This window comes from Truncatella angustata, assembly GCF_020726525.1.
Source record: "Truncatella angustata strain MPI-SDFR-AT-0073 chromosome Unknown BKA67scaffold_11, whole genome shotgun sequence".
In the NCBI taxonomy this organism is placed as follows: domain Eukaryota; kingdom Fungi; phylum Ascomycota; class Sordariomycetes; order Amphisphaeriales; family Sporocadaceae; genus Truncatella; species Truncatella angustata.
The window spans coordinates 1,410,578-1,436,676 of record NW_025763391.1 but is presented as its reverse complement, the minus strand read 5'-3'; the positions used below and the strand labels follow the sequence as shown (position 1 = coordinate 1,436,676).

At 48.7% G+C, this 26,099-nt stretch overlaps 15 protein-coding genes across 15 annotated transcripts; 6 read left to right on the top strand and 9 right to left on the bottom strand.

Moving 5' to 3' along the window:
• Positions 1-1,353: 1,353 nt before the first annotated feature.
• On the top strand, positions 1,354-2,532 carry BKA67DRAFT_586274 (uncharacterized protein). Its single transcript, XM_046104245.1, has 5 exons — positions 1,354-1,570; positions 1,665-1,968; positions 2,029-2,040; positions 2,102-2,122; positions 2,175-2,532. The coding sequence occupies exons 2-5, from the start codon at positions 1,817-1,819 to the stop codon at positions 2,272-2,274; spliced, it is 285 nt and encodes a 94-aa protein (XP_045952224.1). The 5' UTR covers positions 1,354-1,570; positions 1,665-1,816; the 3' UTR covers positions 2,275-2,532.
• A 1,636-nt stretch (positions 2,533-4,168) lies between these two features.
• BKA67DRAFT_541873 (uncharacterized protein) lies at positions 4,169-5,103 on the bottom strand (the record flags this gene model as incomplete). The annotated part of the gene is made up of 3 exons (XM_046101007.1): positions 4,169-4,566; positions 4,639-4,864; positions 4,918-5,103. 3 exons carry the CDS (start codon positions 5,101-5,103, stop codon positions 4,169-4,171), a joined length of 810 nt encoding a protein of 269 aa, XP_045952223.1.
• Positions 5,104-6,120: 1,017 nt separating this feature from the next.
• Positions 6,121-6,978, bottom strand: BKA67DRAFT_586266 (GMC oxidoreductase-domain-containing protein). Its single transcript, XM_046104244.1, has 2 exons — positions 6,495-6,978; positions 6,121-6,321 (listed from the first exon to the last, which is right to left on the bottom strand). Exons 1-2 carry the CDS (start codon positions 6,815-6,817, stop codon positions 6,306-6,308), a joined length of 339 nt encoding a protein of 112 aa, XP_045952222.1. The 5' UTR covers positions 6,818-6,978; the 3' UTR covers positions 6,121-6,305.
• On the top strand, positions 6,926-7,545 carry BKA67DRAFT_586258 (uncharacterized protein; the record flags this gene model as incomplete). Its single annotated transcript, XM_046104243.1, has 5 exons — positions 6,926-7,070; positions 7,095-7,099; positions 7,267-7,375; positions 7,427-7,458; positions 7,497-7,545. Coding segments are annotated over exons 1-4 (268 nt in total), but the record flags the coding sequence as incomplete, so codon positions are not given.
• A 1,830-nt stretch (positions 7,546-9,375) lies between these two features.
• BKA67DRAFT_595886 (uncharacterized protein) lies at positions 9,376-12,095 on the bottom strand (the record flags this gene model as incomplete). Its single annotated transcript, XM_046105224.1, has 6 exons — positions 9,376-9,430; positions 9,860-10,123; positions 10,172-10,701; positions 10,735-11,412; positions 11,449-11,843; positions 11,957-12,095. The coding sequence occupies 6 exons, from the start codon at positions 12,093-12,095 to the stop codon at positions 9,376-9,378; spliced, it is 2,061 nt and encodes a 686-aa protein (XP_045952220.1).
• Positions 12,096-12,798: 703 nt separating this feature from the next.
• Positions 12,799-13,995, bottom strand: BKA67DRAFT_670238 (male sterility protein; the record flags this gene model as incomplete). The annotated part of the gene is made up of 1 exon (XM_046108670.1): positions 12,799-13,995. The coding sequence occupies one exon, from the start codon at positions 13,993-13,995 to the stop codon at positions 12,799-12,801; it is 1,197 nt and encodes a 398-aa protein (XP_045952219.1).
• Positions 13,996-15,188: 1,193 nt separating this feature from the next.
• BKA67DRAFT_541869 (uncharacterized protein) lies at positions 15,189-15,742 on the bottom strand (the record flags this gene model as incomplete). The annotated part of the gene is made up of 2 exons (XM_046101006.1): positions 15,189-15,545; positions 15,596-15,742. The coding sequence occupies 2 exons, from the start codon at positions 15,740-15,742 to the stop codon at positions 15,189-15,191; spliced, it is 504 nt and encodes a 167-aa protein (XP_045952218.1).
• An 806-nt stretch (positions 15,743-16,548) lies between these two features.
• On the top strand, positions 16,549-17,166 carry BKA67DRAFT_664721 (uncharacterized protein; the record flags this gene model as incomplete). Its single annotated transcript, XM_046108431.1, has 1 exon — positions 16,549-17,166. The coding sequence occupies one exon, from the start codon at positions 16,549-16,551 to the stop codon at positions 17,164-17,166; it is 618 nt and encodes a 205-aa protein (XP_045952217.1).
• A 346-nt stretch (positions 17,167-17,512) lies between these two features.
• Positions 17,513-18,436, bottom strand: BKA67DRAFT_664720 (uncharacterized protein; the record flags this gene model as incomplete). Its single annotated transcript, XM_046108430.1, has 4 exons — positions 17,513-17,617; positions 17,668-17,846; positions 17,918-18,008; positions 18,071-18,436. 4 exons carry the CDS (start codon positions 18,434-18,436, stop codon positions 17,513-17,515), a joined length of 741 nt encoding a protein of 246 aa, XP_045952216.1.
• Positions 18,437-18,796: 360 nt separating this feature from the next.
• On the bottom strand, positions 18,797-19,132 carry BKA67DRAFT_503388 (uncharacterized protein; the record flags this gene model as incomplete). The annotated part of the gene is made up of 1 exon (XM_046097100.1): positions 18,797-19,132. A coding segment is annotated over one exon (336 nt), but the record flags the coding sequence as incomplete, so codon positions are not given.
• Positions 19,133-20,010: 878 nt separating this feature from the next.
• Positions 20,011-21,371, top strand: BKA67DRAFT_651390 (uncharacterized protein; the record flags this gene model as incomplete). The annotated part of the gene is made up of 2 exons (XM_046106072.1): positions 20,011-20,479; positions 20,524-21,371. The coding sequence occupies 2 exons, from the start codon at positions 20,011-20,013 to the stop codon at positions 21,198-21,200; spliced, it is 1,146 nt and encodes a 381-aa protein (XP_045952214.1). The 3' UTR covers positions 21,201-21,371.
• A 237-nt stretch (positions 21,372-21,608) lies between these two features.
• Positions 21,609-21,920, bottom strand: BKA67DRAFT_670221 (uncharacterized protein; the record flags this gene model as incomplete). The annotated part of the gene is made up of 1 exon (XM_046108669.1): positions 21,609-21,920. One exon carries the CDS (start codon positions 21,918-21,920, stop codon positions 21,609-21,611), a length of 312 nt encoding a protein of 103 aa, XP_045952213.1.
• A 919-nt stretch (positions 21,921-22,839) lies between these two features.
• On the bottom strand, positions 22,840-23,295 carry BKA67DRAFT_664716 (uncharacterized protein; the record flags this gene model as incomplete). The annotated part of the gene is made up of 1 exon (XM_046108429.1): positions 22,840-23,295. One exon carries the CDS (start codon positions 23,293-23,295, stop codon positions 22,840-22,842), a length of 456 nt encoding a protein of 151 aa, XP_045952212.1.
• Positions 23,296-24,731: 1,436 nt separating this feature from the next.
• On the top strand, positions 24,732-25,258 carry BKA67DRAFT_664715 (uncharacterized protein; the record flags this gene model as incomplete). The annotated part of the gene is made up of 2 exons (XM_046108428.1): positions 24,732-24,900; positions 24,957-25,258. 2 exons carry the CDS (start codon positions 24,732-24,734, stop codon positions 25,256-25,258), a joined length of 471 nt encoding a protein of 156 aa, XP_045952211.1.
• A 127-nt stretch (positions 25,259-25,385) lies between these two features.
• On the top strand, positions 25,386-26,086 carry BKA67DRAFT_586221 (uncharacterized protein). The gene has a single exon (XM_046104242.1). The coding sequence runs from the start codon at positions 25,644-25,646 to the stop codon at positions 26,058-26,060; it is 417 nt and encodes a 138-aa protein (XP_045952210.1). The 5' UTR covers positions 25,386-25,643; the 3' UTR covers positions 26,061-26,086.
• Positions 26,087-26,099: the final 13 nt, after the last annotated feature.

Sequence of the window (26,099 nt, the reverse complement as noted above, 5' to 3'; positions counted from 1 at the left end):
TTCTAACATATCGCTGTCCACCTCGGCGAATTTCTCTCCCCGTGCAGGGACTGCTGGGTCTTGTGGGCGTGGTCCTAAGTGTAAACTCGAGCTTCCCGAAGAACTATCCGGCAAAGCATGTTGCCACCTTTGATCGGCCTGTCGCTGACGACGGGTTAAGCGCTCGCCGGGGAAGGACATTGGTAGATTCAAATATGTATAGCGTGCGATCACAAAAGATTGCACTACAAGGCCTTTTGTGGCAGATGAATGCAAAACATGTCTTACTTAAGTAGTCATTCACAACTGGCGACTGGCCCGGCTTATGACTCCACCATGCCCGGGGTTTGAATGTCGATGCGCTCGGAAAACAAAGCTCGACTTTGCACAATGGTCAGAATGGAAGAGTGGAAGCAGCAAGGCAATTGAAGCCAACTTGCTGATTCAGCTGGTATCCGAATGGACGAGATCGCGTCGCTACATGTTGACGGAAGTTGACCAGAATGGAGTGACGTTGCGTTACGAACCCGACAACCTTTCCCTATTCCGGCTGCCTACTCGCATTGATCGATGGTCACATGACAATGGCCCAAGAGTGACTTGACTTCTATCTACTTCCTCCTATCACTAACCCGGCATCTTTTTGCTTTTTGGTTGGCCTTTATGCAGCTGGCAGCACCTCAATGGGTCAATGAAAATGTGGGTAAAAACATCGGCTCTGTTGCAGCAAGATCTGGCAACTGAGATAGAAGTTGACGCAATCTCCTGTCATTCGTGCACTAAATAGCGATCTATCAACGTCCCTCGGTTAATCCATGCAGTTGAGCCGGCTTGATTCGCACAAGGACTATAGTTTATGGTTACCGTCGAATCCGAATAGTGGCATTTTTTCGAACCGTGTTTGAGGGCATTAAAAATAATATTTTCACGCTTGCTCAGTAAGTACAGCATGAAGCCGTCGGCTCTAACATACCCACACATGCCACGCCCTATTGCTAGTCAACAACGATTTAGCTTACGTTCAAAATTTGCAAACCAGAATTTGATTAGATACTACGAAACACGTAATGATCCACACTTATGTTCGCAGACAAACCAGACACGCATCTTCTGGCCGCAAATGATTTGCACCCACAGTAACGCGCGGCGTACTAAAGTTATTTCCGATAACCATTCTAGGACAAGGCGGCCCGTGGCGATGCAGTCGGAATATGGCCGACCACATCCGGATATGGAGCTGAGTGGATGATGACCCGCATGATATGCAATGCAATGCAATGCAATGCACAAAACCGTACTAGGAATAGTCCAAGGAAGGCCTTGAAAGTAAGTGCAAAGTCCATAACCCAAGAGGTAGAGTGCCAAGGATGCCCCCATGATTGACGTTCTTCCTGCCAATCGTGCTTAGCTCCAATTAATCAACAGGCGCTAACGGGGCAGGATATAACTAGGCATCTTTCTGGTTTGGGTGTACATGAGGTATCAGACAAATTACTACGAAGACTGATCATCGTACTTGTTCATGAAATTTAGGTCCCTGAGCAGGGTCTTGCGCGCCAGGCGGCAGCAAGGGATCATCACCACTACTTAAGTGAGACACATCTACCACAACAGTACTGTCAGATAAGCTTTACAATCTGCGATAGTTGTCCCTTCGCGCAGCTCTTGATAATGTCTTCTAACAGGACACATGGCAGTCATCGCCAGCGACACATCTATTCCGGGAGGCGGTCGTCTTTGCATAGTGGTTCTTCTCTAAGCTCCAGTTTTGCAGCGGTTCCACAGCCTCGAGGTTTGCATCACCATCGACGAGAAGCGCAAGTCGTCGACGTCGAAAATGAAGGGTTGGACAGACGGATCCTCTCCCCCACGCGAAACGCTAATCTGGATTAGGATAGAAATGGTTTTCAGCTCGATGGAAGAACTAGAAGCCCATCTTAGACAGAGGATCGAGGAATTGGAAGCTCGCCTTGGAACTTTGACATCCACGTAAGCTGCTTCCCATAGCCGAAGGGTCGAATAGAATCGTTCGCTAATCAGATGTAACAGGATAGAGAGTCGGTATGTTAGGCGGTCTTATTCGATCGTGTTTGAAACATATGCTAATGTCCGCTTTCTTTAGTCATCAGGAAACGACTCAAGAGTAGGTCAACCACGGGCTTTCTTGCTATGGGCAGAAAATAATTTGCTTTTAGAAATCAGAAACTCCTTGTGAAACTTGACTCATGGACGGGCTCAATCAAGACTCTGTTAGATCAGTGCTTCGCACCAATCAATGACGTTCATCTTCCCTAGACTCGGCAGTGCAAAGATAATGAGGAGTCGGATGTTGAAGGGTTGGCGAGTTGCAAATATCGTGTTAGATAGAGAGGGAGAGGGATCATCCAAGGTAACTTCACTTAGCCCTTGGGATTTGATGGTGCCGGGAAAACAGCTTATGCGACGACGTTGAAATCCTAAGTACCATGCACCAAATTACACATTGGAATATTGCAATAGAAAATGGGATTATTAGGAGTTCTAATTGAGGCTTGACGTACGGCACACCCTGTTTCTATCGCGTGCGTTTCTCGAGCACATTCTTTCCGCGTGGTATTTTCGGTTTTTAGAATTTCTGTAAAAAGAAAAGAACGGCCGACTCGACTGATCTTCTGCTGGATGTTCTCGCTCTGACTACATAAACTTCTCACAGAACCAGACAGCCGTTTCTTAAGTTTGTGGTGCAAACCCTTGCATTACGTGATCCTTATTCCTTCCTCTTTGGCCCCATGGTTGACCAGTGAGCTGCAACCAATGTCATAATCTGCTTCAAGCAAACTGATCCCACAGCTTGAACTCCTCGATCAGCCAAATGAACGAGACTCTCAATGCTGCCTTCGTGAGCATCAAGGGATGGCCGCAGAAATGCCTCAAATAAGTATCGGTGACCCCGCGACTCGGGGAGAAGAGATACAGTATGAAGAAGAGTCTTGTAGATGAGTACAAAGGGATGAGATCCAGTAATGTCCGCAAAAGAGACTCAGTGAGCAAGACAGTCGAAAGAACAGACCAATACATGAGCCATTCTTTGAGTTTCTCAAGGTTTGACGTCTTGAGAGCTTTATAGGTAGAAAGAAGAGGGTAGAGGAGGGAGAGTGATGAGCCAAGAATATTCAGTACAGCATCAAATATGGCACCAAACGACGGATATCAAAGATCTTGAACGATTACAGTACTGTACTACAGAAACTATGTACTGTACGGGATTGGCCAATATATATCGGGATTTAGCCCTCCAACAGTGACACTGATTGGAATGGTAGATCTAAAGATGGATAAATGGACTTGTCCAACATGAGAGTCCAGTGGAGAGATCTTCATGTACTGTACTGTACAGTAGGTACATACAGTACAGTACCATGTAGTCGCTTTTTATGATCCTGTATATTGGGTCATTTTAGGAATCCGCCTTCAGCGTGCGCCGTGTCAGGGAAAGGCTTTCCAGAAATGGATGAAAAAAAGAAATGATGATGCAAAGTCCGCACTACAAAACCCCACGACCGCGACAACTCTGATGTACAAGTATTCCATATTCTTTTACCTATTGAGCAAAGAAAGAACAGAAAAACATCGCCAACTTCTATTGCAGAGCTGTTTGTTAAGTGTCTATATGATGCGAGGCAGCAACCCGTTTCGATCGCCTCGCGCAGTGTCTTCCGACTTGTATAACAACTTTAGAGGTGAGATTGGAACCCAAATCTTGTAATAGTAACTGACAAGATTTCGTTGAGACACCAACGACAGCGACGATATTCACGATTCGGAAGAATCAGAACGCTCTACAGACGGGTCCGATGAAGCAGAAAGCTTAGACGCCTTCATTGATTCTGGTGTGGATGAAGATGACTCGCAATTTACTGCCGACGACCAGGATGAGAACGTTAATGCGCCTGAGGAGAGTGAACTCAGTTCAAGCGCTTCTTCAAGCGGAGAGAGCTTCGACTCGACAAATGACTTGACAGAGATCAGGGCGGCATTTCAAAAACTAGAAGCGGCCTTTACTCTATTGCAGAATGCAATAGAGAGATTGGGGCTTTTGAGACTAGAGTAAAATCGCTGTAATCCAAGATAACTAGGTTTCTAGGTATATATGAGCAAAATGTTCCCGAATGTTGCGGGCTCACATGCACCTGTGGTCTTGCCTTTGATCTCATCTCTTCGTAGCACTTCCCAATGTTCCTGAGAGGTCCCGTAGTATATGTAGCATCCTTTGAGCCACGGTTCGTTTTGTCAAACGAGGGTGGTGTATACCGCCATGGGCAGTTGCCAACCTCGATGCATACGCCGGAGGTCTCTTGCCAATTCGACCTGCACTCGGCAATGATGTTCCTGTCTTCGATGGTGTACCTCGAAGTTCCCTCATCCGATCTAGTGCAGACCATGGCGTGCCGTTTCGTGGTTTGTCTTGCTGTGGTGCTCGGACTGTGCGACCGTCGTGGTAACATTGCAGGTCGTCATATGGTGATGAGCCTAAACAAACTTCGGCCACGTTACTGGAACTGCTGTTTCGCGGTCGATTGTCCCAATGGCCATCTGATGCTGTATCATCTATAAAAGACATCAGTACCGGAGTCATTACTCTCGCAACTTCGAACTTTCGTGCGACTCTATTGTTCTCACCTGCTTCTAGAGTGTCCGATTCTAACAGCTGCAAATGTTGAAGCTGAGATTGAGTATTCGTGGTATCCGCATCATCATCCGGAAAATCATATACAGATAATGGAGGGGCCCGATGATTTGCAGTTTGGCTGCCGTTTGCGCGACCGGTTGACTGGTGCGGGTCGGTTGAGCACGGGGTGCGCCGGCCATCAGACTGTTGAGACTTGTCCTGCATTGCTCTCAGAGCCTACCGCCGATTAGAATTCATCTCGCTGGGAAGGTCAGAAAGGAGAGCCCCACAATCTTGTTCAAGTCCGGCAGCTTTTGGCCTGGAGGGATATGCACTGCCGTTTCCATTCTCCTGTGGGTAGGATTCCAGTACATGACGATGCTGAAGATATTACACTTTTTGCCAAGTATGAGGACCTTACGGCGAACGGAGTCACCACTCCTGCGGATTTTGACCTTCTGCTTTTTGTTATGCATGCTGTGCATCTTCTTTCGGGTTTCAAATGAACTTAGTAGAGCAGTGACACATTTGGAGTATCCATGAGTGTCTGGAGTTTAATAAATATTGAATTTCAGATAACTGTTCAGATTCAAGCCATGTATATCAGGTTCTGCACTTACACTAGTCGACTAAGTGGGTAGAAGCAGTTCTGGCGCTTTGGGGGCCACTGTCGTTCCTCAATGGTGTGGATGGGATTGGTGCTCGTGCCGACGCTGTTGTTGGTGCGGTTTCGTTCCCGGTTCCGGTTGTCGACCAGGGCGTCATTTAGTGCCTCCCCAGCAAAAACCCAATTGAGTGCACCACCTCTAAAGTGGTTGGGTCAATTGTGTGCAGCTGCCCCAGCTGACTACGTGTATGCCTATCCATTACTGTGCATGCCCCTGCGTGTGCCTGCATGCCAAGTCACTAGCTCCCCAGTAGTTCGTCAAAATCCAACCGGCGACGCTGATCGTGCTCCATGGAGTTGTGATTTATTCTCCACCAGGAAGAGTGTCACTATGTGTATTGATTTCGGCCGGTCAAATTTGTATTCGCAGCAGATCTAACACTAGGCGTGAAACATATTATGCACCCACATGGATAGAAAGATGTCTCGGTAGAATGCTGCATGGAATGATAGTTGGGCATTAGACACGACTTGTAAGGAAATGAAAATGGCTAGAACGGCAGCATCCGAACACCACATTGGTATTCTCAAGTGAAATGGCAGTGCCAAAGTCAATCTTATATAAGTATTCGTTCTTTCATCTATAGACTGCTCCTCCGTATTGACTCGACTCATTTTCGACTGGCAATTATCGACCGGATGAGTAGGTCCTATCGCATTATCGCACTATCGCAAACACCAGTCGACAAGCCGGCACGTTCGTGAGGCCTTCAGGAGGCTACAGGCTAGGCCACCGAGGCCTGGGCTCTTTCAATGGGGCCCGGCTTCAGCGATGGTCTTTCGTAACCTGTTTTGATAGTACTTAAAATTTATATCAATTTGTGCTAAGCACCCTGATTCTGTAGGCCACTTGGCAACCTTGGTTCTTGTTTGCTCTAACTGCCCATTCATAACGCAATCGGAGCGTAAAGGCTAGACGATTACTTTATCGCCTACGAATTTCCCCACACTAAGCGATATGGCTGGAGGCCGGGCAGTGCGGCGATACAGACGCCTTGCGCCAAGAGGTCATCAATTTCTTTTCTTCGTAAGTATAAACGGTCCTGTGTTCTTCATGTTTGTGATGCCCATCATACCATTAGCATTCGCCTAATTGCGATCCCGATCATGCCTTGTTCTTCTGAGACTTTATCATCTCGGCACCCTTTGAACCAGATTAGCTAAAGACCTGAGCAATTAATCTTGACTCATCGAGAACAGGATAAGGAGGAATGATCAACCTTTTCAGCCAAAGCGTACACTACAGATTGCAGATGTGCACTGGGTATGAGTGGAATGATGCTGGAATCAATAACGCGGAGGTTTCGAACCCCGTACACCTTCAGGTCAACGTCGACAACCCCACCGTTCTCGCGAGGCAGCATGGCTGCTGTGCCGCAAGGATGGAAACCAGTACCGACCATACATTTGACCAGATGCTCTAGCACCGTATGGTTCTCGGAGATGAGACTCATATCAGGTGCAGGGTTCAAACTCCTCATAGCTGAGGTCCCAACGAGATTTCGATTCCACCGCAAACCCATCACTAGAGCCTCAGAATTGACTACGGTCAGTATTCATCCATTCGCAACCATTTGTGTGTACTCGATTGTCCAGATTGCGCTACATACGTTACAGGATGACGTATGTGTGTCCTTTCATGTGGCTGAGACTGAAGCCGCTTCTGCAAGTCGGTGCCATTCATTCGTTGACAACATGCGCTCACTCACGACAGAGCGAGAGAGAAACAAGACAGGAAATGGCCTCGTGGAGGAAGGCTGCCGATGAGGGTCATGAAACGGGTACGTCCTTTTTCAGCACAATGGACCTCATCGCGGCGGCTTGTTCACTTCAGGACCTGCCAGCTGGGGACTGGTGATGGTGTCCAGTCTAATCCATGATCAAGCTCCAGGGTCGACTTTTGTCTCGATCACGAACGTGCTGTTTCTCCAACCCTCTTGGCCAGATGCAGGATCGATCGCCTCACTCAAAGTAGCCCGGCATGGCATGAGTCCTGTTTCTGAGCCTACTTTTCTCGTGCTGTACTTACGAGACCACTGTTCTTTCATCATGGAGACGCATAGACACGAGATTTTCAGCAAGTCCGGTTTCCCTTTCCCACTCTTGATCTTTCTTGGCTGATTCGGAGCAAGCAAGCACGTTTTCTTAGCGCGAACGCAAGCGTTCAACGACATCTCGGCCTGACTTGAGCAGCCAGAAAGAACTACATTCCTAACAGGTAATTCATGCAAAAAACTATCGTTTATCATTTGTCGCTGTATTTTTGATTTATTTGCAGTTTACGTGACGGTATGGATTTGTTCACGCAATTTATGTCAAGTGATGAATTTGTTCATGCAACTAGATAATGGTCTTTCCGACAGATAAACTAGGTACAGTCGCATCTCTGCATTGGCTCTGCTCAATCTCGACCGAAGATCTCAGTCAGGACGAACAGGTTCGTAGCCAGCACCACGTACAGGTTGCAGAGGCCGTCTTCGCTGGCCGGTACACAGGGATGGACATCTGCGACCCCCGCAGGAACCTAAGGAGATAGGACGGCCTGCGGGAAAGGAGTAATCCATCAGCTGTAGGCTTGAAGTACTTCCAGGTGGCATCGTTTGTAGGCTCGAGGCACTTGTAGACGGCATCATCTCTAGGCTCGAGGCACTTGCAAACGGCTTCCGCTCGCTGGCTGCCCGAGGGGCAGCCACAAGGAACTTCACCGGCTGGCACGAAGGCACTCCCAGGTGGGGTCCATCTGTAGACTCGGAGAACCTCCAGATGACACGTCCGGACTAGTCAAAGTCTCGGACGGCTTCGCTCGCAGGACCCGAAGATGCTGGCGAGGAACATCACCCGCAGGGCACAGATGCCCCTTAGGTGGGGTCATCTGCAAGCCCACGGAGAGCTTGCAAATGGCACGACTGTCCAAGCGGCCGCAAGGCGACCGGACAGAAGGCTTCACCCGCCAGACCGCGAAGGTGCTGGCGAGGAACGTCACGTGTAGTCTCTTGGACTTCCAGGTGGGGGTCGTCTGTCAGCTCAGAGAGCGGTGAGACATTACATCTGGGGCAGGTTGCCTACACGGCCGGAACACGCGATGGCGATGAAAAGAGGAAGAAGGAAGTCAGGCTGTTGTCATGGAAGATGTCCAGAAATGTATGCTGGACAGGTCCGGACACTTCTGGCGCAGGTACTGTTATGATCGTCAGTTGTATGTCGGCACTCTCATAAGGGTAGGGGCATTCGCGATCACCTTTACCCGCTAGTACAGAGACACTTGCCAGTCGGGTCGTCTTCAGGTCCACGGGGAGCCTGCAAACGGTAGGTGGTGTAGTAAGGAGACCCGGGGCGGGGTTTGACTATCAGCTCTGAAAGCGTCGAGACACAACATCTGCAGGCACAAAGCACAGCGAGATGGAACACGCGGAGGTGATGAGGGTGATGAGGGTGGGTGAAGGTGGGTGAAGGTGGGTGAAGGCGGGTGAAGGTGGGTGAAGGTAGTGAAGGTGGGTGAAGGTGGGTGAAGGCGGGTGAAGGTGGGTGAAGGTAGTGAAGGTAGTGAAGGCAGTGAAAGGTAGTGACGGTGGTGAAGCTGGCGAAGTTGATGAGGAGAAAAGAATAAGAAGGAGGTTGAGTTTGTCGAGCAGAACGACGAGTTTATATGTTCATTTCCTATGGGTCTTGCAGAAATGCCGCAGCTCCTAGAAGGTTCCATACGAAAGAAGGTTCTGATTTGGATCGTTTTGCTCTTTGTTTTGCCGTCGTGATACAGTAGATGTCAGGAAGTGTATGTTGGACAAGTGCGGACACTTTTGGCGTAGGTTCTGTTCTGGTTGTTAGCTGTGGGTTAGCACTTTCATATGGGTCATAAGAGCAGAAAAAGTCATGAAGTGCAGAACGGTTCCATAGGGAGGGAGGTTCGGATTGGACCCTTCCTTTCCTTGGTATTTTGCCATGGTAGGCGTCCACAAATGTATGCTGGACAGATGCTGACACATTTGGTGTAGGTCCTGTTCTGGTCGTCAGCTGTGGTTTAACACTTTACTGCCGAAGAGCGGAAAAGGTCGCGAGGTGCACAGTGCTCGCTGAATGAGGTTTATTGCTGGTTGTGCTCTCTAGACTGATCGACCCGAGGAGAACAGTCCCACTTGCTGGAGACCAGAATACTGTCTGAGCAAAACCCGACCATAACAACAATACCCAGCCACCCTATACAAAAGTATACCTGCCGAGGATCGCCTAAAGTCGACACGGTCCGCACAGCTGTTTTGCCATCGCTGCTGCCTGTGACTGTTTGTCCGATCGAGCCAGTCATTCCCCCAGTTTCTTTTGACGTCTCGCCCTGTCTCTCTTCCCTTCGTCTGCGTGCATTTTTCTTGAAACAGACGATGAGCCGATGCTGCTTACTCATTCCTATCTTGGCATCACCCCGTGGCTTGCAGGCACATGCCGCAGGCACTGCAAAGACGTCCTTCTCAGGGAACTCGACCCCTGCCTGTAGTATATCTTCTTCGTAGCTGGCGTCTCCCGGAGCATGACTGTATAATGGCGCCGTAGTCCCTTTCCTTTGCCTATTCCACGATCGCTTGTTAGGCACGATATTGCCCAGCGGCTTCCGTCCTGCCTTGACGACAGAACGCTCAAAGTCAATCAGCATGAGCTCCCCGGTGTCGGTATTGCGTAGCACATTGGTACGACGCACATCCCGATGTACCACGCACGCCCGATGTGTCGCCCGCAGACACCGTTTGACCTCACCAGCACGAACCGCTTCGTCAATCGGACTGCCATGCGAGAGAAGCAACAGATATTCGATGTAGACCCGATGGTCGTAGTAATAGATCCTGTCCATGTCGCGAAGATCTATCACGCCCAGGCAGACCGGCACCTACGACCCCTGAAGTCCTTCGAGGTGTTTGTAGATGGCTGTTTCGTGTTCTAGGTCCCGAATGAACGCAGATACCGTGCCCTTGGCGACGAAAGTGTAGCCGTAGGCCATCAGACCGACTTTGAACAGCACGCCGCGAGATCCGCCCACATCTAGACGACTGATCCCGTGGTCAAGAGACTCCTGCAGCTGCTGAAACAGGAGCCGGAGGAACTCCTCACGGTCGATCAGATGATCAGCAGCTGCAAGGCTAGCCTGCCGGTGCAAGAGAACGTTGGGACACTTTGCGTCAAGGCGACCTTTTCTGACCAGTCCTAGAAGACATCGCCATGTGCAGTACTGTCGCTCTTGTGAAGCTTCCCCGCGCGGCGCTCGGCCCTGAATGCGCTGGCTGCGCCGTGGGCCTTGGCTCTGACTACTCGACCGCGGCTCAGACGGTGTCGGGGTGTCCGGCATCCGAGGCGAGGACTCATCCGACAAAGACTCGTCGTCCCGGTCCTTGAATCTTGGCTGCATATCTGGACGGTCCTCTTCCTGCGCCTAGCGTTTGCGTCCTGTTCGAGGCACGCGCGGTGACCGGCTGATGCCTGCATAAGTCGTCGGCGCATATAGCGAGCCTGAGCTTGAGCCGCTCGGAGCGTATCGCTCGTCTCGGGGAATAGATCGCAATGTCGTCTCAAAGTCCTCTGCCCATCGCCTCAGCCCCAAGATCACACACTGCCGCTCATCCTGCGATCGAACAGTGGGTGGGTTCCCTGGCGGGCCGAGAGCTAGCAGGCTGAATGCCAGGTACTGGCCAACTGCGGTGCAAGCGTGGTGTTCCCCCGATTGCGCTACCACCTCAAAAGCGGGCTCTGCTAAATGGTACAAGATTGTGCCGGGTTCTCGCCAGTCTACTCGCAAGAATACAATGGTTTCGCCGGTAGTCAGCGACCCGTACTCGAGACCCCCCTCGATCATATAGTTGTAGGTCTGCGTGATGGCCGCAGCGGTGAGCCTCTCGGCATGGTACTGGAATCGACCGTCGGGATCGGCCGCGGTAGGTATTGTTTTCCGATTGACCACGTCTTTGAAGATATCCATGGGATGCAGACCGACGCGCAGGTGTGGAGCGGTCAGCTTGTGCGGGGCCTTGTATTCGGACATATACAGCATGGTACGCCGTGTGGAGAGCTCGTCGTCAAACCGGTATACGCATATCTGGTCGGGGCGGATGCGTCCCGGATCTTTCCCTTGATCGGGCGTCTATGGCGGTATCGAGGAGGCCTGCCGGTCGACAACCTCCTCCGCAACATCGCTGATCACATTGGGGTGGTTCTCAAAGACAATGCCGTTACCGATCCCAAACTCGTGCCGCACTTGGTCCACGTTCCGCAATTGATCGAAAATCTCTCGCACTGGATCTTCGACGCTGTTGTGCAGGAAATATTCGAGCGTCTTTTCGCAAGATATCGGTCGCTTGGCAATTCGCTGGCCGAGGCCTGTCAAAAAGCCCCGAGATTCGAAACGCCGATCGGAGACCGGGAAGGTGCCGTAGAGGGCCCCTAGAGTGGTTCGCTGCTGCTCGAGAAAGTCGGGCCATGGGCATAGATTCTTTGGACACAGCTTGTTGCGCGGGTTTGTGATGGGGCCCTTCGAGGTGAGCTCCTTGTCGGTCTCGACGGCAAAGTGGCTGGCTACGAGGTCATGAGTTGCGGCAATGTATTCGTCAAAGTTGTCCGTCGTGTTGATAGTTCAGCCTCTTGTTGTCGTTTCTCGGCCTCTTGTCGTTTCTCCGCTTCATCGGCACGTTGCTTCTCATCGCGTTGTTCACGTTCGGCTTCATCAGCACGTCGCTTCTCATCGCGCTCTCGATTCTCGGCCTCGTCAGCGCGCCGCTCGGCTTCTTCGAGACGTCTCAACAGGTTGTTTGTCTGGGACGTATTCATATCGAGTTGTTTGTACTTGCGAATGCCATGAAGCCACTGAAATGAAACAAAGTCTATCGGGTTTATTCAGTATGTCTTTCTCCGTGATAATCATTTGACGCTAGTTAGTGCAGTTGGGAGAGAGTAAATAAGTGCAGTGACGTTGCTAGGCAGCTACTTTGGGAGTCATGCCGAGCTTCACCCGGCCCTGTCAATCGTTGATCTACGCAACAACAACAACAACAACAACAACAACAACAGAAGATAGTTCTACTCATCATTATGTCGTGAAAGTATCGTCAGATACTAATCGACAGGTACGTGTCCAATCTCCATTTGCAGAATATCCTTGATTCTTCTCTTTAGCTCCTTCCTTCTCTTTAATGCTTCCAAGTATGTCTTTGCTTTTGATGCAAGCCCCCATTCTGGGAGATCTGGATACACCTATTCCCACTGTGCCACGACTCTCTATCTGACACCGTAAATACGGTCCAACCAGGCTATATTTTCTTTCGTCTGGCTCTAATAGGCGGGGAGACGGTAGAGAATTTTCACTTCTGGGCCCTAGATGGCACTAGGCTAAGTGAAAAAACAGTCTACCCGCCGAAGTAGGACCTCGTTGGTCGCTAGAGAGCTGTTAACATCCCTACACACACTAGTATACGAAACTGTAAATCTATTGCTATGTGATCATGCTCGGTTACGAAAATTCGTCTCAAAGACATTAGAGTCGCGAGGGCAGCCCCTTTTCATGGTGAGAAATCGATAGCCATATCTTTCTGATTCTTCGCCGCGCAAAGCCAACCGCATCATGATGACCAAGATCCATACCCAGCGGTCCCGAGCCTTCAAGGTCCTTGTTCTTATCATTCTTGAAGTCCCAATCACGATGAGACATACAGTACAGTTTAGCAATGCGTGATAGTTCCTTTGTGGTGTTCTGAGTAAACTTTACTTTGACCAAGTCTTTTTGGTACAAGCGAGGTGTGCCATCATATAACTCTTCAATGAGTTGATTCATGGTTTTAGGGACGTAATCGCGGCTACACGCATGTACAACACCCCGTGTCCCAAGCTGTATGTGTTGGAGCAAGATATTCGCCACAAGATCGACTGGAATCTCGTCGACGATATTGGCCCCGGTTGCCGACCTATTTGCTGCTGGGAGGACGGCCGTCTGGCCGGGCAGGGAGAATAAGCCGGCAAAGAAGGTATCAAGTGGTATGGACCCCGGCGGTCCGTAAAGTTGGAACGGCTGGTCGATTGCTGGCCCAATGCTGGTAGGACGAACAATGAGTAGTGGAAGTTTCGGGAACGTGGAGCTAAGTAGAACCTCCATAAGATGCTTCGAACGCGCGTATGGCCATGAGTAACCGCCCCAGTCATCGTTTGAGCCTTCGAGGATGGCCTGCAAGATCCCGGATGGATCCTGGATTGGGAACAACGTCTCTTGCACAGGTCCATCTGGGAGAAACGAACAAGCATATGCGCTGGAAATCTGGACAAAGCTAATGAGGTTGGGGAAATGGCCTGCCATACGCCCAAGCTCTAGGGCCGGGACAACATTCTCTAACATAGCTTGACGCAAACTTGATTTCAAGCTGATGTTGGCGGCGGCGTGGATGACAATCGTGACTTCTGCCCTCAGGTCCTCCAATGTTGTAGCATCGAGACCAAAGTCCGGTAGCTTCATATCACCTATAATGAAGGTGATGCATCCGCTTATCAACATTTCCTCAAGCTGTTGCGGCATACTTGTTCGCCACTTTGATATGGCACTGGCTACTTCATCCCGTACCAGGACGAAGATTCTGCGAGCCTGAAGCACGGTGGCAAGTTTGAAGAGAACACATCCTCCAAGGCTTCCCGTAGCGCCCGTAAGGAGAATAGTCTGACTGCTGTAGAATATATTTTTCGACATTGAAAGTTTGCTTATCTTGATTTCAAGATGTACTGGAACGCCTGAAGATATGGATGGATAGCTTACGGGTGGCATACAGATATTTATACGCTTGTTGATTCTCAACAGAATCCCGTAATCATTGTAAACGCACTAGTGTATAACACTCTTACACTCGTACTGTAGCTCATGTGAGACTATGAGGCAGAAAGAAATTATGCAAGTTGTACGAAGGAGCATCGTTAGGTGAGGATGATTTAGTACAAACTATAGCTCAGAAGTGTGAGCTTGATGTGCCTGAACCATAATTAAACAGCTCTAGCCTCCAACCACTGAAGCCGGTCGATGCTTGAACACTGATTCCAACCCTGCAGACGGAAATTATTGCTTCAGTACTGTACCATTCCTGCGACTATTCAACACTTCTGTTAGCTGAAACACCTAGAGCTGAAAGATGTTCTGAATTTCCAAGTCAGCGAAATACTCTCTGCATAGGCAGGTTCAAAATTGGTTTCCTCTTTTCGCCTCTCTTCTGACTTTGAGCACGGACAGACCACTTTTTGTTCTGATCCGGAAGTAGCTTCTTGAGTGAAACCTATTCCAGACTCATAAAATCCAGTTTACGTTCTAGAACAACATTGATCACTTATAGACGGAATAAATCGAGAAAGAACCGTTCGGCCTGATGAATCTCAGGTAGCCGTCAACTCCGATCCTGCTTCCAAGTAGTAGGAAACTTGAGGCCAGCGGGCATTTGCGTCATGATTGTTTCGTCCGCAGTACAGTAGCATACCAATTATCTTACTTTATTGAGCGATTTGTACCTACGTTTATTCTCGCCACTTTGGCCACGGAGCCACTATGACACTTATCACCCAACATATGACAAAAGTTGTTGCCTCATTCAAAATCGTCTGCGGATAGAACTGTCGATCTAAACTAGCTGAGCGATACAGTCTCGTAGATCGCAATGAACCCTAACTACGATTATGGGCTTTTGAGCCCGAAGAACGCCAACCCGAGCTACTGCAAATCTACCACCTTACATTATTTTCCCTTTTTCCCTCCTCTTATTATCTTATTACATTTGTTCTCGTCCCGACTGCATCATTATGCATGGAAGACTGGAAAGCGGAACCGTACCTCTGGTGATGAACACCTGCTTGTTGTTTGAGCCCCAACGGCACCGATCACTGGTGCTCTTGGGCCATGTATCACTCCTGACACATGCCAGAGTCTTGTGCTCCGGGAATAGCAGAGATCCGAGCCCTCGAAAGTATTAATCTACCAGCGAGTGATTTCAAATCTTCCCCATCGATGCAAGACTCTTTCGCAGCATCCAAATCATTGATGACAACAAGTATGAAAGGAGGAGTCTTTCTAAGTTCATTGATCCAATGGCGGTCAATTTCTTCGACAGAACTGAGAAGCGCACGGGACTTCACTGTATAGGCTATAAATTCTTCCCGCGGGCCATGGCAGTAATCGACAGAAATGATATCTGGAGACATGGTAATACCGGCGTCAACAAGCTCATTAACTTTCTGTGCAAGTCGATTTTCGATCGTTGCCTAGAATATATCAGTTGATGTGAAATTATAACTTTTTATGGTGTGCTTACTGTTGGATGTGTAGGGTAGTCGCAGTCGAGAATCGTTTGCAGGTTACTCGCATCAGAAAAATACGTATAGATCTTTCCGGGAGCTAAAGAGCGAGAGTGGGATGAAGTCAACACTTTCATCAGTCTTTGGATCCAGCCGAGGATCATTGTTGCTATCAAATGAAGATGAAAGATTTGGAGGTAAGTCGTTTCGAATGGATGTGTCGTCATGAACTGATCTGTGTGACGTGACTTCTCCAGACTTCGACGTGTCGGTATGGCAAGTCAGACACAAGGAATGCAGGAACAGGGAAAGGATATATTGAGAATTGAAAACAGGAAGAAGACTGGAGATGGGAGAAAACGATCAGCCTTATATACTTAGCGGCTTCACGCAAAACCATGTACCCCCCCCTGATGATTCACAATAATCGAGAAACAGTTGTGCCGAAGTCCGTGTCGTCAAGCTTCTACATGACGTGGTCATCCTTACTATGACTTCTTGTGTTTCCCATATTGTAACGATGACAATCAGAACGAATAATGCTTCGCAAAGATTCCTTACTGGTCACGAGATTTTGGCTACAATTTGCTTCCTATGTAGCGACCATTCTCACGAGACTTCGCTCTGATGGACTGACGGTTTCCTTCATCTTTGAAGAGTTGATTCACCTTGCAGTTATAATTGGGAACTACATTAGAGCAACTGTAAATGATGTGCTCTACTTGAGCCACAAGACTGATCTGGCATTTGCAGCAAGACAAGGACGCAGTAGCTATCGGAGTGGCCGGATAGAAAATCTATCCGAGTACTGACAGCGCCTGGCTATAAAAGAGGCCCCATCGTCCCACTGTCACAGTTGTTTCCCCATACCAGTTCTACAAAGCCCATCAAACCATTCTTTTTTCTTTTCTCCGCTCATCCATTTATGACCACTCCCCAAGACAGAGAAAGGTGTACAACAATCGCAGCCATGGAGCACTACTCCTTGGCTGTCCTTTCTAATACAGCCGCAAGACATTTGGCAAGGGACCGCGGCGACATATACTCCATGACCGTCATGTCGTATAGGGAAAGCGAAAGCTGCTTTTGGCTTATGCCTGTGTGGCCATCGGCTGGGGCCGCCGAGGAAAATACTACTGAGAGTTCCTGTACGGACGAGCAGGCAGCACAACTTCTCTTGGAACTTAGGTACTCTGATTCGATTGATGGAAGGCGTGACTCTACTCTACCCTTGGAGGCTCAGGTGGAGAAGGTTCAACAGCAACATGAACGCCCGCAGTCTCCCTCTAGTACCGGCTGGTCATCTACGGGCGCAGTTGGTTCGACTGAGAGCATGATTGAAAAACCTAGTCTCAGCTCGCCCATCTCTTTACGGCCACTGCTGAACGCACATGTCACTCCTTTAGACGAATGCGCAAACAAATACACATCAGACCACTTGATGTGGTGTCACAACGCGTCATCACGATTAGCGGATGTAGTAGGGGTTGCGGCACAGCCTTCTCATTTGCGCCAGTACTCGAATGCAAGTGCTCAACATGTCAACGGCATAACGGAATTGATTGATCAACTTCAACGAGCATTTTAGGAACCGGGCTCGGCTTCACCGACAGTCTCATGATTGGACTTCAGGATTCAAATGCGGCTACTGTGTGCAGGATAATCTGTAGGAATGGGCAATGATGGGTCACTGTAAACTCACGGAGTTTTTCCGGGTTGCGGTAGAGTACAGTGATATCACCACTATCCGAATGTCGTTTTTTTTCTTTTGGTACTTGTGTGATGGGAACAGATAATGACAAAGATCTTGTTTATGACGATTAAGACTTTGCGAGTTAAGGATGCTCTTCTTCTCTGATTCTCTGGCCTTGGTTCAAGATATGACCAGATTCGAAGACCGGGTCGTTTCAAATTCTGTGTCATTATGTACATGCCTAGGAATCTTTATCGTTAAGTCTCGTTGCCATCAAAGTACGCATAACGACCTGCGCAGGACCTCGCAGAGCTGCCGGCCCTCGTGACTTGGATAAGAACGGGTGCTATTGCAGGTTAGTCTTTATTCGATATTGCCTCCGCCCGGAAGACTCACGCTGGAAGGAGGCAACTCCCTGGCGTAGAGAATGTCAAGAAACTCGGCGGCGTCATATGTCCAGACATGTGCGCGAGGGCTCGACACCTTCATCATTTGTTCCACATAGGACACCATGAATCGGTACATATTCTTTCTATAGATAATATCGGTTGTCGGTCGATGGTGAAAGTCGAGAACTAGATTGCATCAGTAAGAAAAGGGGCCCGTGTTTGCCATTGCAACAAATATAAGGCAGAGCAACACCCACTTAACTTGACAAGACCGAACATGGAGACACGAATGCTCGAGATACGAACGTCTACGGCCAATGAGCGAAGATACATGATTGCGGACAGCACCTAAGGTAATACCAATCGTTAGTATTGTTATGTTTGAATGGCAAACTGGGGACGAATCAAACCTGCGCAATCACGCTCGCAACTTCCGCCTCGGAAGCGAGTGGGCAGATATCAAGGAGGTCCAGATCAGTGTGCTCATAGACAATATCAGTCGAGTTTCTGTTAAAGTACAGCCCCAGAAAGCGTGCGATATTCAGATGACGTATACCAACGAGGCCTCCAAAGTCGGTGATAGTCATCTGAGGAGCATGTTCCACGCGTACTATGCGGTCGCGGTCTTCAAAGGATATCCCAATCCATCCTCCAGAGGCCAAGCGCAAGAAGCGGTAGTGTGACTCAGGATAACCGTTGATCGTGACAGGTGGGAAGGCGCGAACAGGAAGCAGATCCCAATCACGACAAAAGCCTGGCTTCCGAGTTAGGGCCATCCTAGACGGTGAGTGGGATGCTTCTCGTGATGAAGAGGCTGTCGAGGAAGAGACTATTGTACTACAAAGCGTGAGACTGTATAAGAAAGTGCTTGATGATTCAATGCTTTGTGATGATAGTAAGTATTTAAACATAGCTCCCAGTATGTTTGCTACATAGACAACACCACCGATTTAGGATCTACCGTAATGAAATCCCAAAAAATTCAACGCTACTGTGTACGGGACTGTGCTGAGTCTTTGAAAGTGCATCATGGTCAATTCGAGTTTCCTTGCAAATCAATGGTATTGGTTCTGGCGCAAGACTGAGATCCAGTAGTGGAGCAGTAGGTGATCATGCGTGCACAGGTCATCTTCGAACTCCCAGGTGGGGCAGTTGTACCCGCTCCATTTTACCGCGTAGAACAATCGTCCATTATCGAACTCATAGTGGCCGATTATGTTTTCAATCTCGTACCCTACAAACCCCTCGGCAGCATTGGGACGTTGTTGACTTTCTTGCCAAACCGACACCGTTGCCCCAGTATCGTAGATCCACAAAAGTTCATCACTCACTTGCCAGTGCTCGAACGACCGGTCAGAATTTTGGCCAAGGATGCCGTAGAAGGTGAACTGCGATGACTGAAACGTGCAAATAATGGAAGAGACGACCACATTCGAGGACCACATTGTTTCAACTTTTGTGCCTTGCTGTACAATGCCAATAGACTGTGGAGCCGCCATCGTCGAGGTATATCTTTTGGTGGGGAGAAGACCAGTATTGACAATCGTCCCCAAGCTAGATACCAGTACCAACTTCGGGTCCATCTAATTATCTTCGATCCTGGCACACAACTAGACACTTTCTAGGACCATCTTCCGGCCAAAATCCCCCAACCAACCGACAGATAACTTTGGTAACATGACTGGTTTCAGTCATTTACAAAGGACCACTCGCTCATCGAGCCATCATTAACCCAGATTAGCTAAATAGGCCTTTTCCCGGACAGATTCGTAGTATCTCTGTTTATTAGTTCACTCTTTCAAGATGTCGTACTACATAAAACCATAGACTTTCGACTTCACCTCCATCGAACCGTACTTCTGCCCAATATACCTCTTCTACAACTGCATTGACATGTACAACTGTGGCAATATGGATGACTATAGATGTCCACAGTGTACGGAGAGCACTCCGTACACTAAGGCGACGAGCTCGTGGATCACCGAACTTGGGAAGTGGTGATCACGTGACTAGGCTAGTGGGTATATGCCCACTCTCTGTACACCGATATTCTCTTTTGTACTCTTAGACTTCTATATACTACTTGACAGCACCTATACTATCATTTCACGCTTAGAGCGTTACACCTGCGATCCCATGCTTAGGCGAGCACCGTATTCGCTATCCTATGCTCTAGTAGATTGAGGCTCTTCCTTTCAGTGCATCACACCAGACCTTCACTACAACAGTCCTCTGTATTAATTGTAGAAACTGTCATAACAACCTATACTCTCCTCTGCAAACTATCCGTTTCCTGTTGCCGCTATACTGAAATAGCATTCACTTTCGCGTCTCGCTACATTCGTCCCTCATGAATCCCCCTCCTAGTCGCCGATCACAGCGCTTGGCTCGGCGTAATGCGCAAAATGCAGCCGATTCCTCATCCCGACCACTCCATATATCCAAGGCTAACCGAACGACGCTGGGCATTCGTAAAAAGGCTACCCGACGCACGCATCAACCAGAGCCCGTCACAAGTGATAATCCGACAGTTCTCCAACCCATTATCAAATTCGAACCAATTGATCCCCCTCAGCGACCTGTTGCGAACAGAACAGAAGACCATCATGATGGCGTACAAGAAACCAGTAGTACTGCGCCGCTGCCAAACGTCAAGGTCAACCACCACCAAATGGCTGAATACCTGATTCACAGCACATATCAACAAGGCTCCAAGCACACAAACACACAAAGCAACGGCTCAGAAATTGCTTTGCAATCAACCACCGTCCCTGGTGGAGGAATGTCACGTGCACCTGTTCCAACAACTTCACGACATGGTCACGCCTTGTCACTTGCTAGGTTCATGTCTCGACTTCAGCAGGTCAAAAGGCACGTCCCATCGAACAGTCCATTGCCATCAACGCTGCAAGGCCAAGCCAGCGTCCCAGGGTCTTTCCGCCCGCTCCTCGCACAGTAATCGGTGGTCGTCGGGCCGCTGCTCGCATGTCCATGCAACTAGCGCCAAGAGAGTCAAGAGCTTCATTCGACTTAATAACACCGCCCGCACCATCATTCCCTCAGATGCCAGCTCCTGAAACAAATCAGCGACGCTTTGAGCCCAACTTCACTCGCGTCGATCTTGCAACGCCACATGGCCAGCTGAAAGTCAAATACCCCAGGGTCCTGACCCAGCAGGTCTTCCAGAACACGCGAATGTGGATGGACGTCTACCAAAACTGCGGGTACAGATTTCAGGTGGAGGCGTTTGTCGATCGGGCTGGCCAGATCCCGATAGTGATCAAGTGTGGGACTTTCGCCACTCTGTATCAGGCCAACCGTGTGGTCCTCCAGGTCTTCTCAGAAGACAGCAAGTCGCTCATGGCCGAGCGATATGAGAAGATGGTCTTTCGAGAGACGAACGAAGTACCTAGTAGTGGTCATTGGACAGGGTATTGTTTCGCGGTCTACCATCCTGTTCTCCGGCTGTGGGCAAAGCAGGAGCAGCTATGGAGCTTTCGCGTCGAGGCTACGATTTCACCAAGGGATGTGTCAGTGTAGTTTGTGATATGTTAGATCTCAATTTGATTATAAGGCATGAGCTGCTGGCGGTAAACGCTATCCTCCAAGTAAGAAATCCGATACGTCCATGTTCATAAGTATAAGATCAAGCACAGCCTCTTGTTCTTCCATGACGTGCTCTCCCATAAACTGTCTAAGTCTCGAGACCCAGTCTTCCAGCTTCATATCGAAGCACTCGAAACTGCAGTCGGATATCAATGAGATTGTTCTGCCAGACTCGTGCCTGAGTACTCACCCTTTGTCGACTGTCTGGGTACTGAAGAGATCCGACAAGTTACACAACAGCCAATGTATAGTCTAAGTTTAGTTGCACTTACAGCATATCGATACTGAACAGTTTTAGTCAATCATATGGTTCTGAATACCTATATGATGAAATCAAGTCTCTTACTCTTGTTGTAGTTGTATTATTTGAGTTTCCTGCTTGTCCACCTTGGTCTGTACCTGAGATACAACCTCGTCTGGGACTTTGGTGTTTGAAACCTTCGGCAGCGCCTGTGCTGCACCGGTCTTTGGACATTCGTTGTTTAGTTGTCGTGGACTGTACCCGGGCACAGGCCCTGTCGTTTCCGGTTTATATGGGGGTATGATGGGCATATTTTGCCAGCGACGTCGCCGTGGACTGGGCCTATGAACAGAGTATCCACCGAAATCCATTAGTATGGTGTCGAATCTTTTGTTCCATTGAGCGACAGCCATGATGGGTTGCGGGTGATGAATAAAAGAATATAGAAAGAAAGAGAAGATGATAGCAAGTCTTCCGATATGCTTTGATCTTTTTGAGGTTAGATACACCTAGTCCATAATGGGATCATTGTAATAGCTTCTCAAATCGGACAAGTCTATTTACAGGTCCGACTTAAGCATCCTTTTGTGCCTTTGCGGATGCTCGCATTCCCAATGCTGATTTATGCTACTCTTAGAAGTCCAGAAATAGCCATCGATACAGGATAGATCCTCGTATATGAAGCCTATTTCTATAATAAGTCTCTCTGGGCCTCAAATGTAGACACATGATAGCTTAAGCTCTCCATAGTCTCAAGGCCAGATAACTCATATAGTAGCCTCCCGTGTTATCCAAGTCTCTAATTGTTTCATATCATTAGAAAAAGACACACTATCTTGATAGAACACAATGGCCGTCTAGTAGAAGGCTCAATCGTCCCAGGTGCCGATCATGCCTACACTCGTCGATATCGAGATCCATAGTCTTGGCGGCATGACTACTGCTTATGACACATCCCCAGACTATGTACGATCTACAAAAGCTCCGATCAGTCTAGAGTATCGCGCTGTGGAACTTCAACGAGAAATTGGGAGACTACGACAGGAAACTGCCTATTTCAGAGGACTTATCAAACAGATCACGCCAATGTTGTCTATGTTGCATTATCATGTGGAAGGCCTCATGGCCACGGTCAGACACTGTAGTGACCATATAAACACAGCTAATGCTGCTTGGGAGAAAGAGGCCATTTCATGAATTGTCTATAGGAGGTTTTATTTTCTATTTTATATGAACTATATCGGTAAAGATCGAGAAATCTTTGGAGCAGACGTTGACATAATGGGAATGTTGACAATAGGGCACCGCTTCTTTAACCTACATCTAAAACTCTTAATTATCCTCTCCTTGCAGGTGTTCGCTGTTGATGCCCTTTATGCGCCTCTCCTGTTCGGCCAAGTCTGCCAGTAGCATCAATGAACTGGCAGCCTCTTTTTCCCGGTGTACAGGCGGTATCGAGTTGCCCTCGGACCGTAGCCCTGTCCTCTTCTTCGAAGAACGCACATTCCACTTCTCTGACCTGAGCCTTCGGCTTTCCCAGATGTTAATGAGTTTCTGTTGTATGGGCACGACCTGAGCCTGCAACATACAGGATTTTGTTGCAAATTGGAGATCTTTCGACAGATGGTCAACTTGTTTTTGTAGCCGATCGTTTTCTTGGACGACTGCTGTCGCGAAAGCTTCTAGCTGTTCTATGTAGGACTGACAGCCTTTTATGACGGCGTAAGAGGTTTTTGTATGGGCGGCAGGAAGACCCTGGTTAGCGACGACATCCTCGGCGTGATTCATTTCTAGAGTCTTAGAGTAAGTCAATGTTTAGAGGCAAGCCATACCTGGAGGACGTTGTGTTCCAAAGTTGACAATCGTGTGAACTGGCTCAATTGATAAGTATATGTTCCAGAGCAGCCGACAACATCGAGTGATTAAATTTCTTTTGACCAAATGGCAGAACGATTAGATGGAGTATGAATGAAGCAGAATGACTCTTCTCACAGACATCCACCAGGCTATCCATGTCAGAATAAAACCTGAAGTGTATTTCTGATCTCCGTACAGTCTACAAACGGTCAGAAGAATTGCTCCCACCCCCACTTGACGGTAGAGCCACAGAAGCTGCTTCGGGACTTCTCCATCACAAAGAGTTAGACTAGTGCGAAATGGTGCCCCATGAACCGATCGAAAGCATGCAAGATTCGACGCATCGATGCGCAATGTGACATCCAGATTGTGACTAATCCATCCAGCTCTGAGACCTTGATTAAGCGCAAGACGGCGCGCAATTTCGACACTGCACCCAAAAGCTGCGTGTGGCATACTCGCCCAGTTGTTCCCAAATCGGATATTGCGATTACATTTCGTACTCACAAATGGAGGAGCTTAGGCCACTAACAGCAAATCCATCAGTCCAGCTAGCACCTGATGATTACAAAACTACGAGAAATGGAACCACGCACCAAGTCATCAAACGGTGCTTAATTGAAACGCTCCAAGTCGGGCAAGGTTGATGTCAAAAGGATATGTCTGTGTCTTTTATTCAAACTGCATGTAGAGGGCTGTCAATGGCGACAATTGCGTTTCGATATCTGACCCCCGCATCGACGGCGGCGATTAGTGGTGCTGAAAAGCTGGAAGACCTGGTCTACAGCAGCACTAGACGTCAGTGTCGTTGTGCTTGGCCTGTCACTCATTTCATGCTAGGAAGTACAATTAGCACCAATAATCTCTCTCCGCCAAAAAGGTCTATGTGAAGCATATCCAGCGCAATACTGGCAAATGTAGGTCGGCCAATAAAGGCGTACTGTCTTTGCTGTAAGCGCCATTTGGAACTGTTCATTGCCGCTGTGGCGCCACCAATGAAGGAAACAGTATCCCGCCCAAATGGGTTTTGTGATTAGGACCTTTTGGGTCGCTAGAGACACTTAAAGCACTATACTGTGCCCATTAATTGAGGTCTCCGGGCTTGGTGGTCACGTGGATATGTTAATTCTAAAAAGAAATAAAAGGTTCAGTATATCAGGACAGCGTCTAGCAATGTTTTAGTCAGTTTCATTTCCTATCTTCCCATCTTCCTTCAATTTTTAAGCTAGAGAGGCATCATTTTTCCATGCAGTTCAATATTGTGTAGTTGTCTAGATCAGACTTAGATCATCAATGAATCGAAGAATACGGTTTATAGCTCTCGGGTACGTTGGTATGTGTGTACTTACCAGCTTCTAGGCGTCACGATGATTGGTAGCCAAGGCACGTCTTGGAAGAGGAACATGACGGATGACGTATCCGCGCGGCCCGAAACTCCCAATCAGACAACGAGAGAGAAGTTGGATCGCCAAATCCAGGCAGTTCGCCCAGAAGAAGCACGTTCAGAATGCTCATCCTTTGACGCTGTCGACAGAAGTAAGTGGTGTTCGTCTGGCGTCATGCAACAGTGCTGCTTGCTAACAGTGGACAAGACCTATCAGACCATACTCGTTCAAACGCTCAGAGCAAGATCACTCCGCTTTTCTTTTTCGAATGGATTCTTCCAAAAGACGACGAAAATAGTGCTACCAGCTCCCAGAGCAATCAAAAAGCCTCTCCTAATGAAGATACGATCAGCATAGCAACAAGTACTCGTGACGAATCGCCAGCATCGGCCAGCCATATCTCTGAGATACACGAGCCCAGATCGCCTCGTCGTCAAGACTTTGCTGATACCGATTGCCGATCATCGGGGAACATGTCAGAAATGTCGCACCCTGCAGGCTCGAGATGAAACTAGTGGCTTCGCGACGGGCTGGGAAAGCCTGAGGGATGGCACACTTCGCAATGACTCCAAAACACATCGCAATCGGTTACCGTTCGATTCAAGCCCATATGGCTCAACAAACCAAACAATTGGCCCTGAGCATGAGGTTGGCGCTTCACGCCGCTCAAGCTTGGCCCGCAATCCAGGATCGACACCATTCCCGTCAGGATGCTGTTCGGTCTGCAATTTCGACAAGAGAACATTGCTGCAGCACATTGAAAAGGCATTGCAGTTTTCTTGCCAGGACGAAATTCCATGGGAGTCTCTCCTGAGTGGTCATGCTATCTCATCCAGCCGTCAGAAAACCGCAGCCATGTTGAAAATAGGTCTTTGGGCCCTCTGAGACTATGCTATGGGCATGAAGATTTCGGAAGATGGAGAAATGGTGACAGAGGCTTCAGGAGTCACAGGACGATCAGTGGATTCTTGGAACGTCAGACCGACAACTGACGGTATCTCTGTCTTCAGTTATGGGTCCTGTCACCTGAACGAACAGAGCCCTCTAAGCCGCAAGGTGGGACACAATCGTATACGTGCCTCAATACGGGACTCAACTGGACACGGCGCGCATCGCCGGCCCCGGAAGGCTTGGACTAGCTATGAAGAACAGCGTCTGAAAGCTTGTGTCCGGGCAAAGCAGGACTGGTCTGAGATCGCGACACGCTTGAACCGGACCTCAGGCGCCGTTGAGCAACATTGGCGGTTGATGATCATCCACGAGCGCAAGGCGAGCCCTAGGAAGTACAGATTTAGAAGGGCTTCGGATTGACTTCATGCAGAATATTGGATTAGTTCAAAGAGTATATAG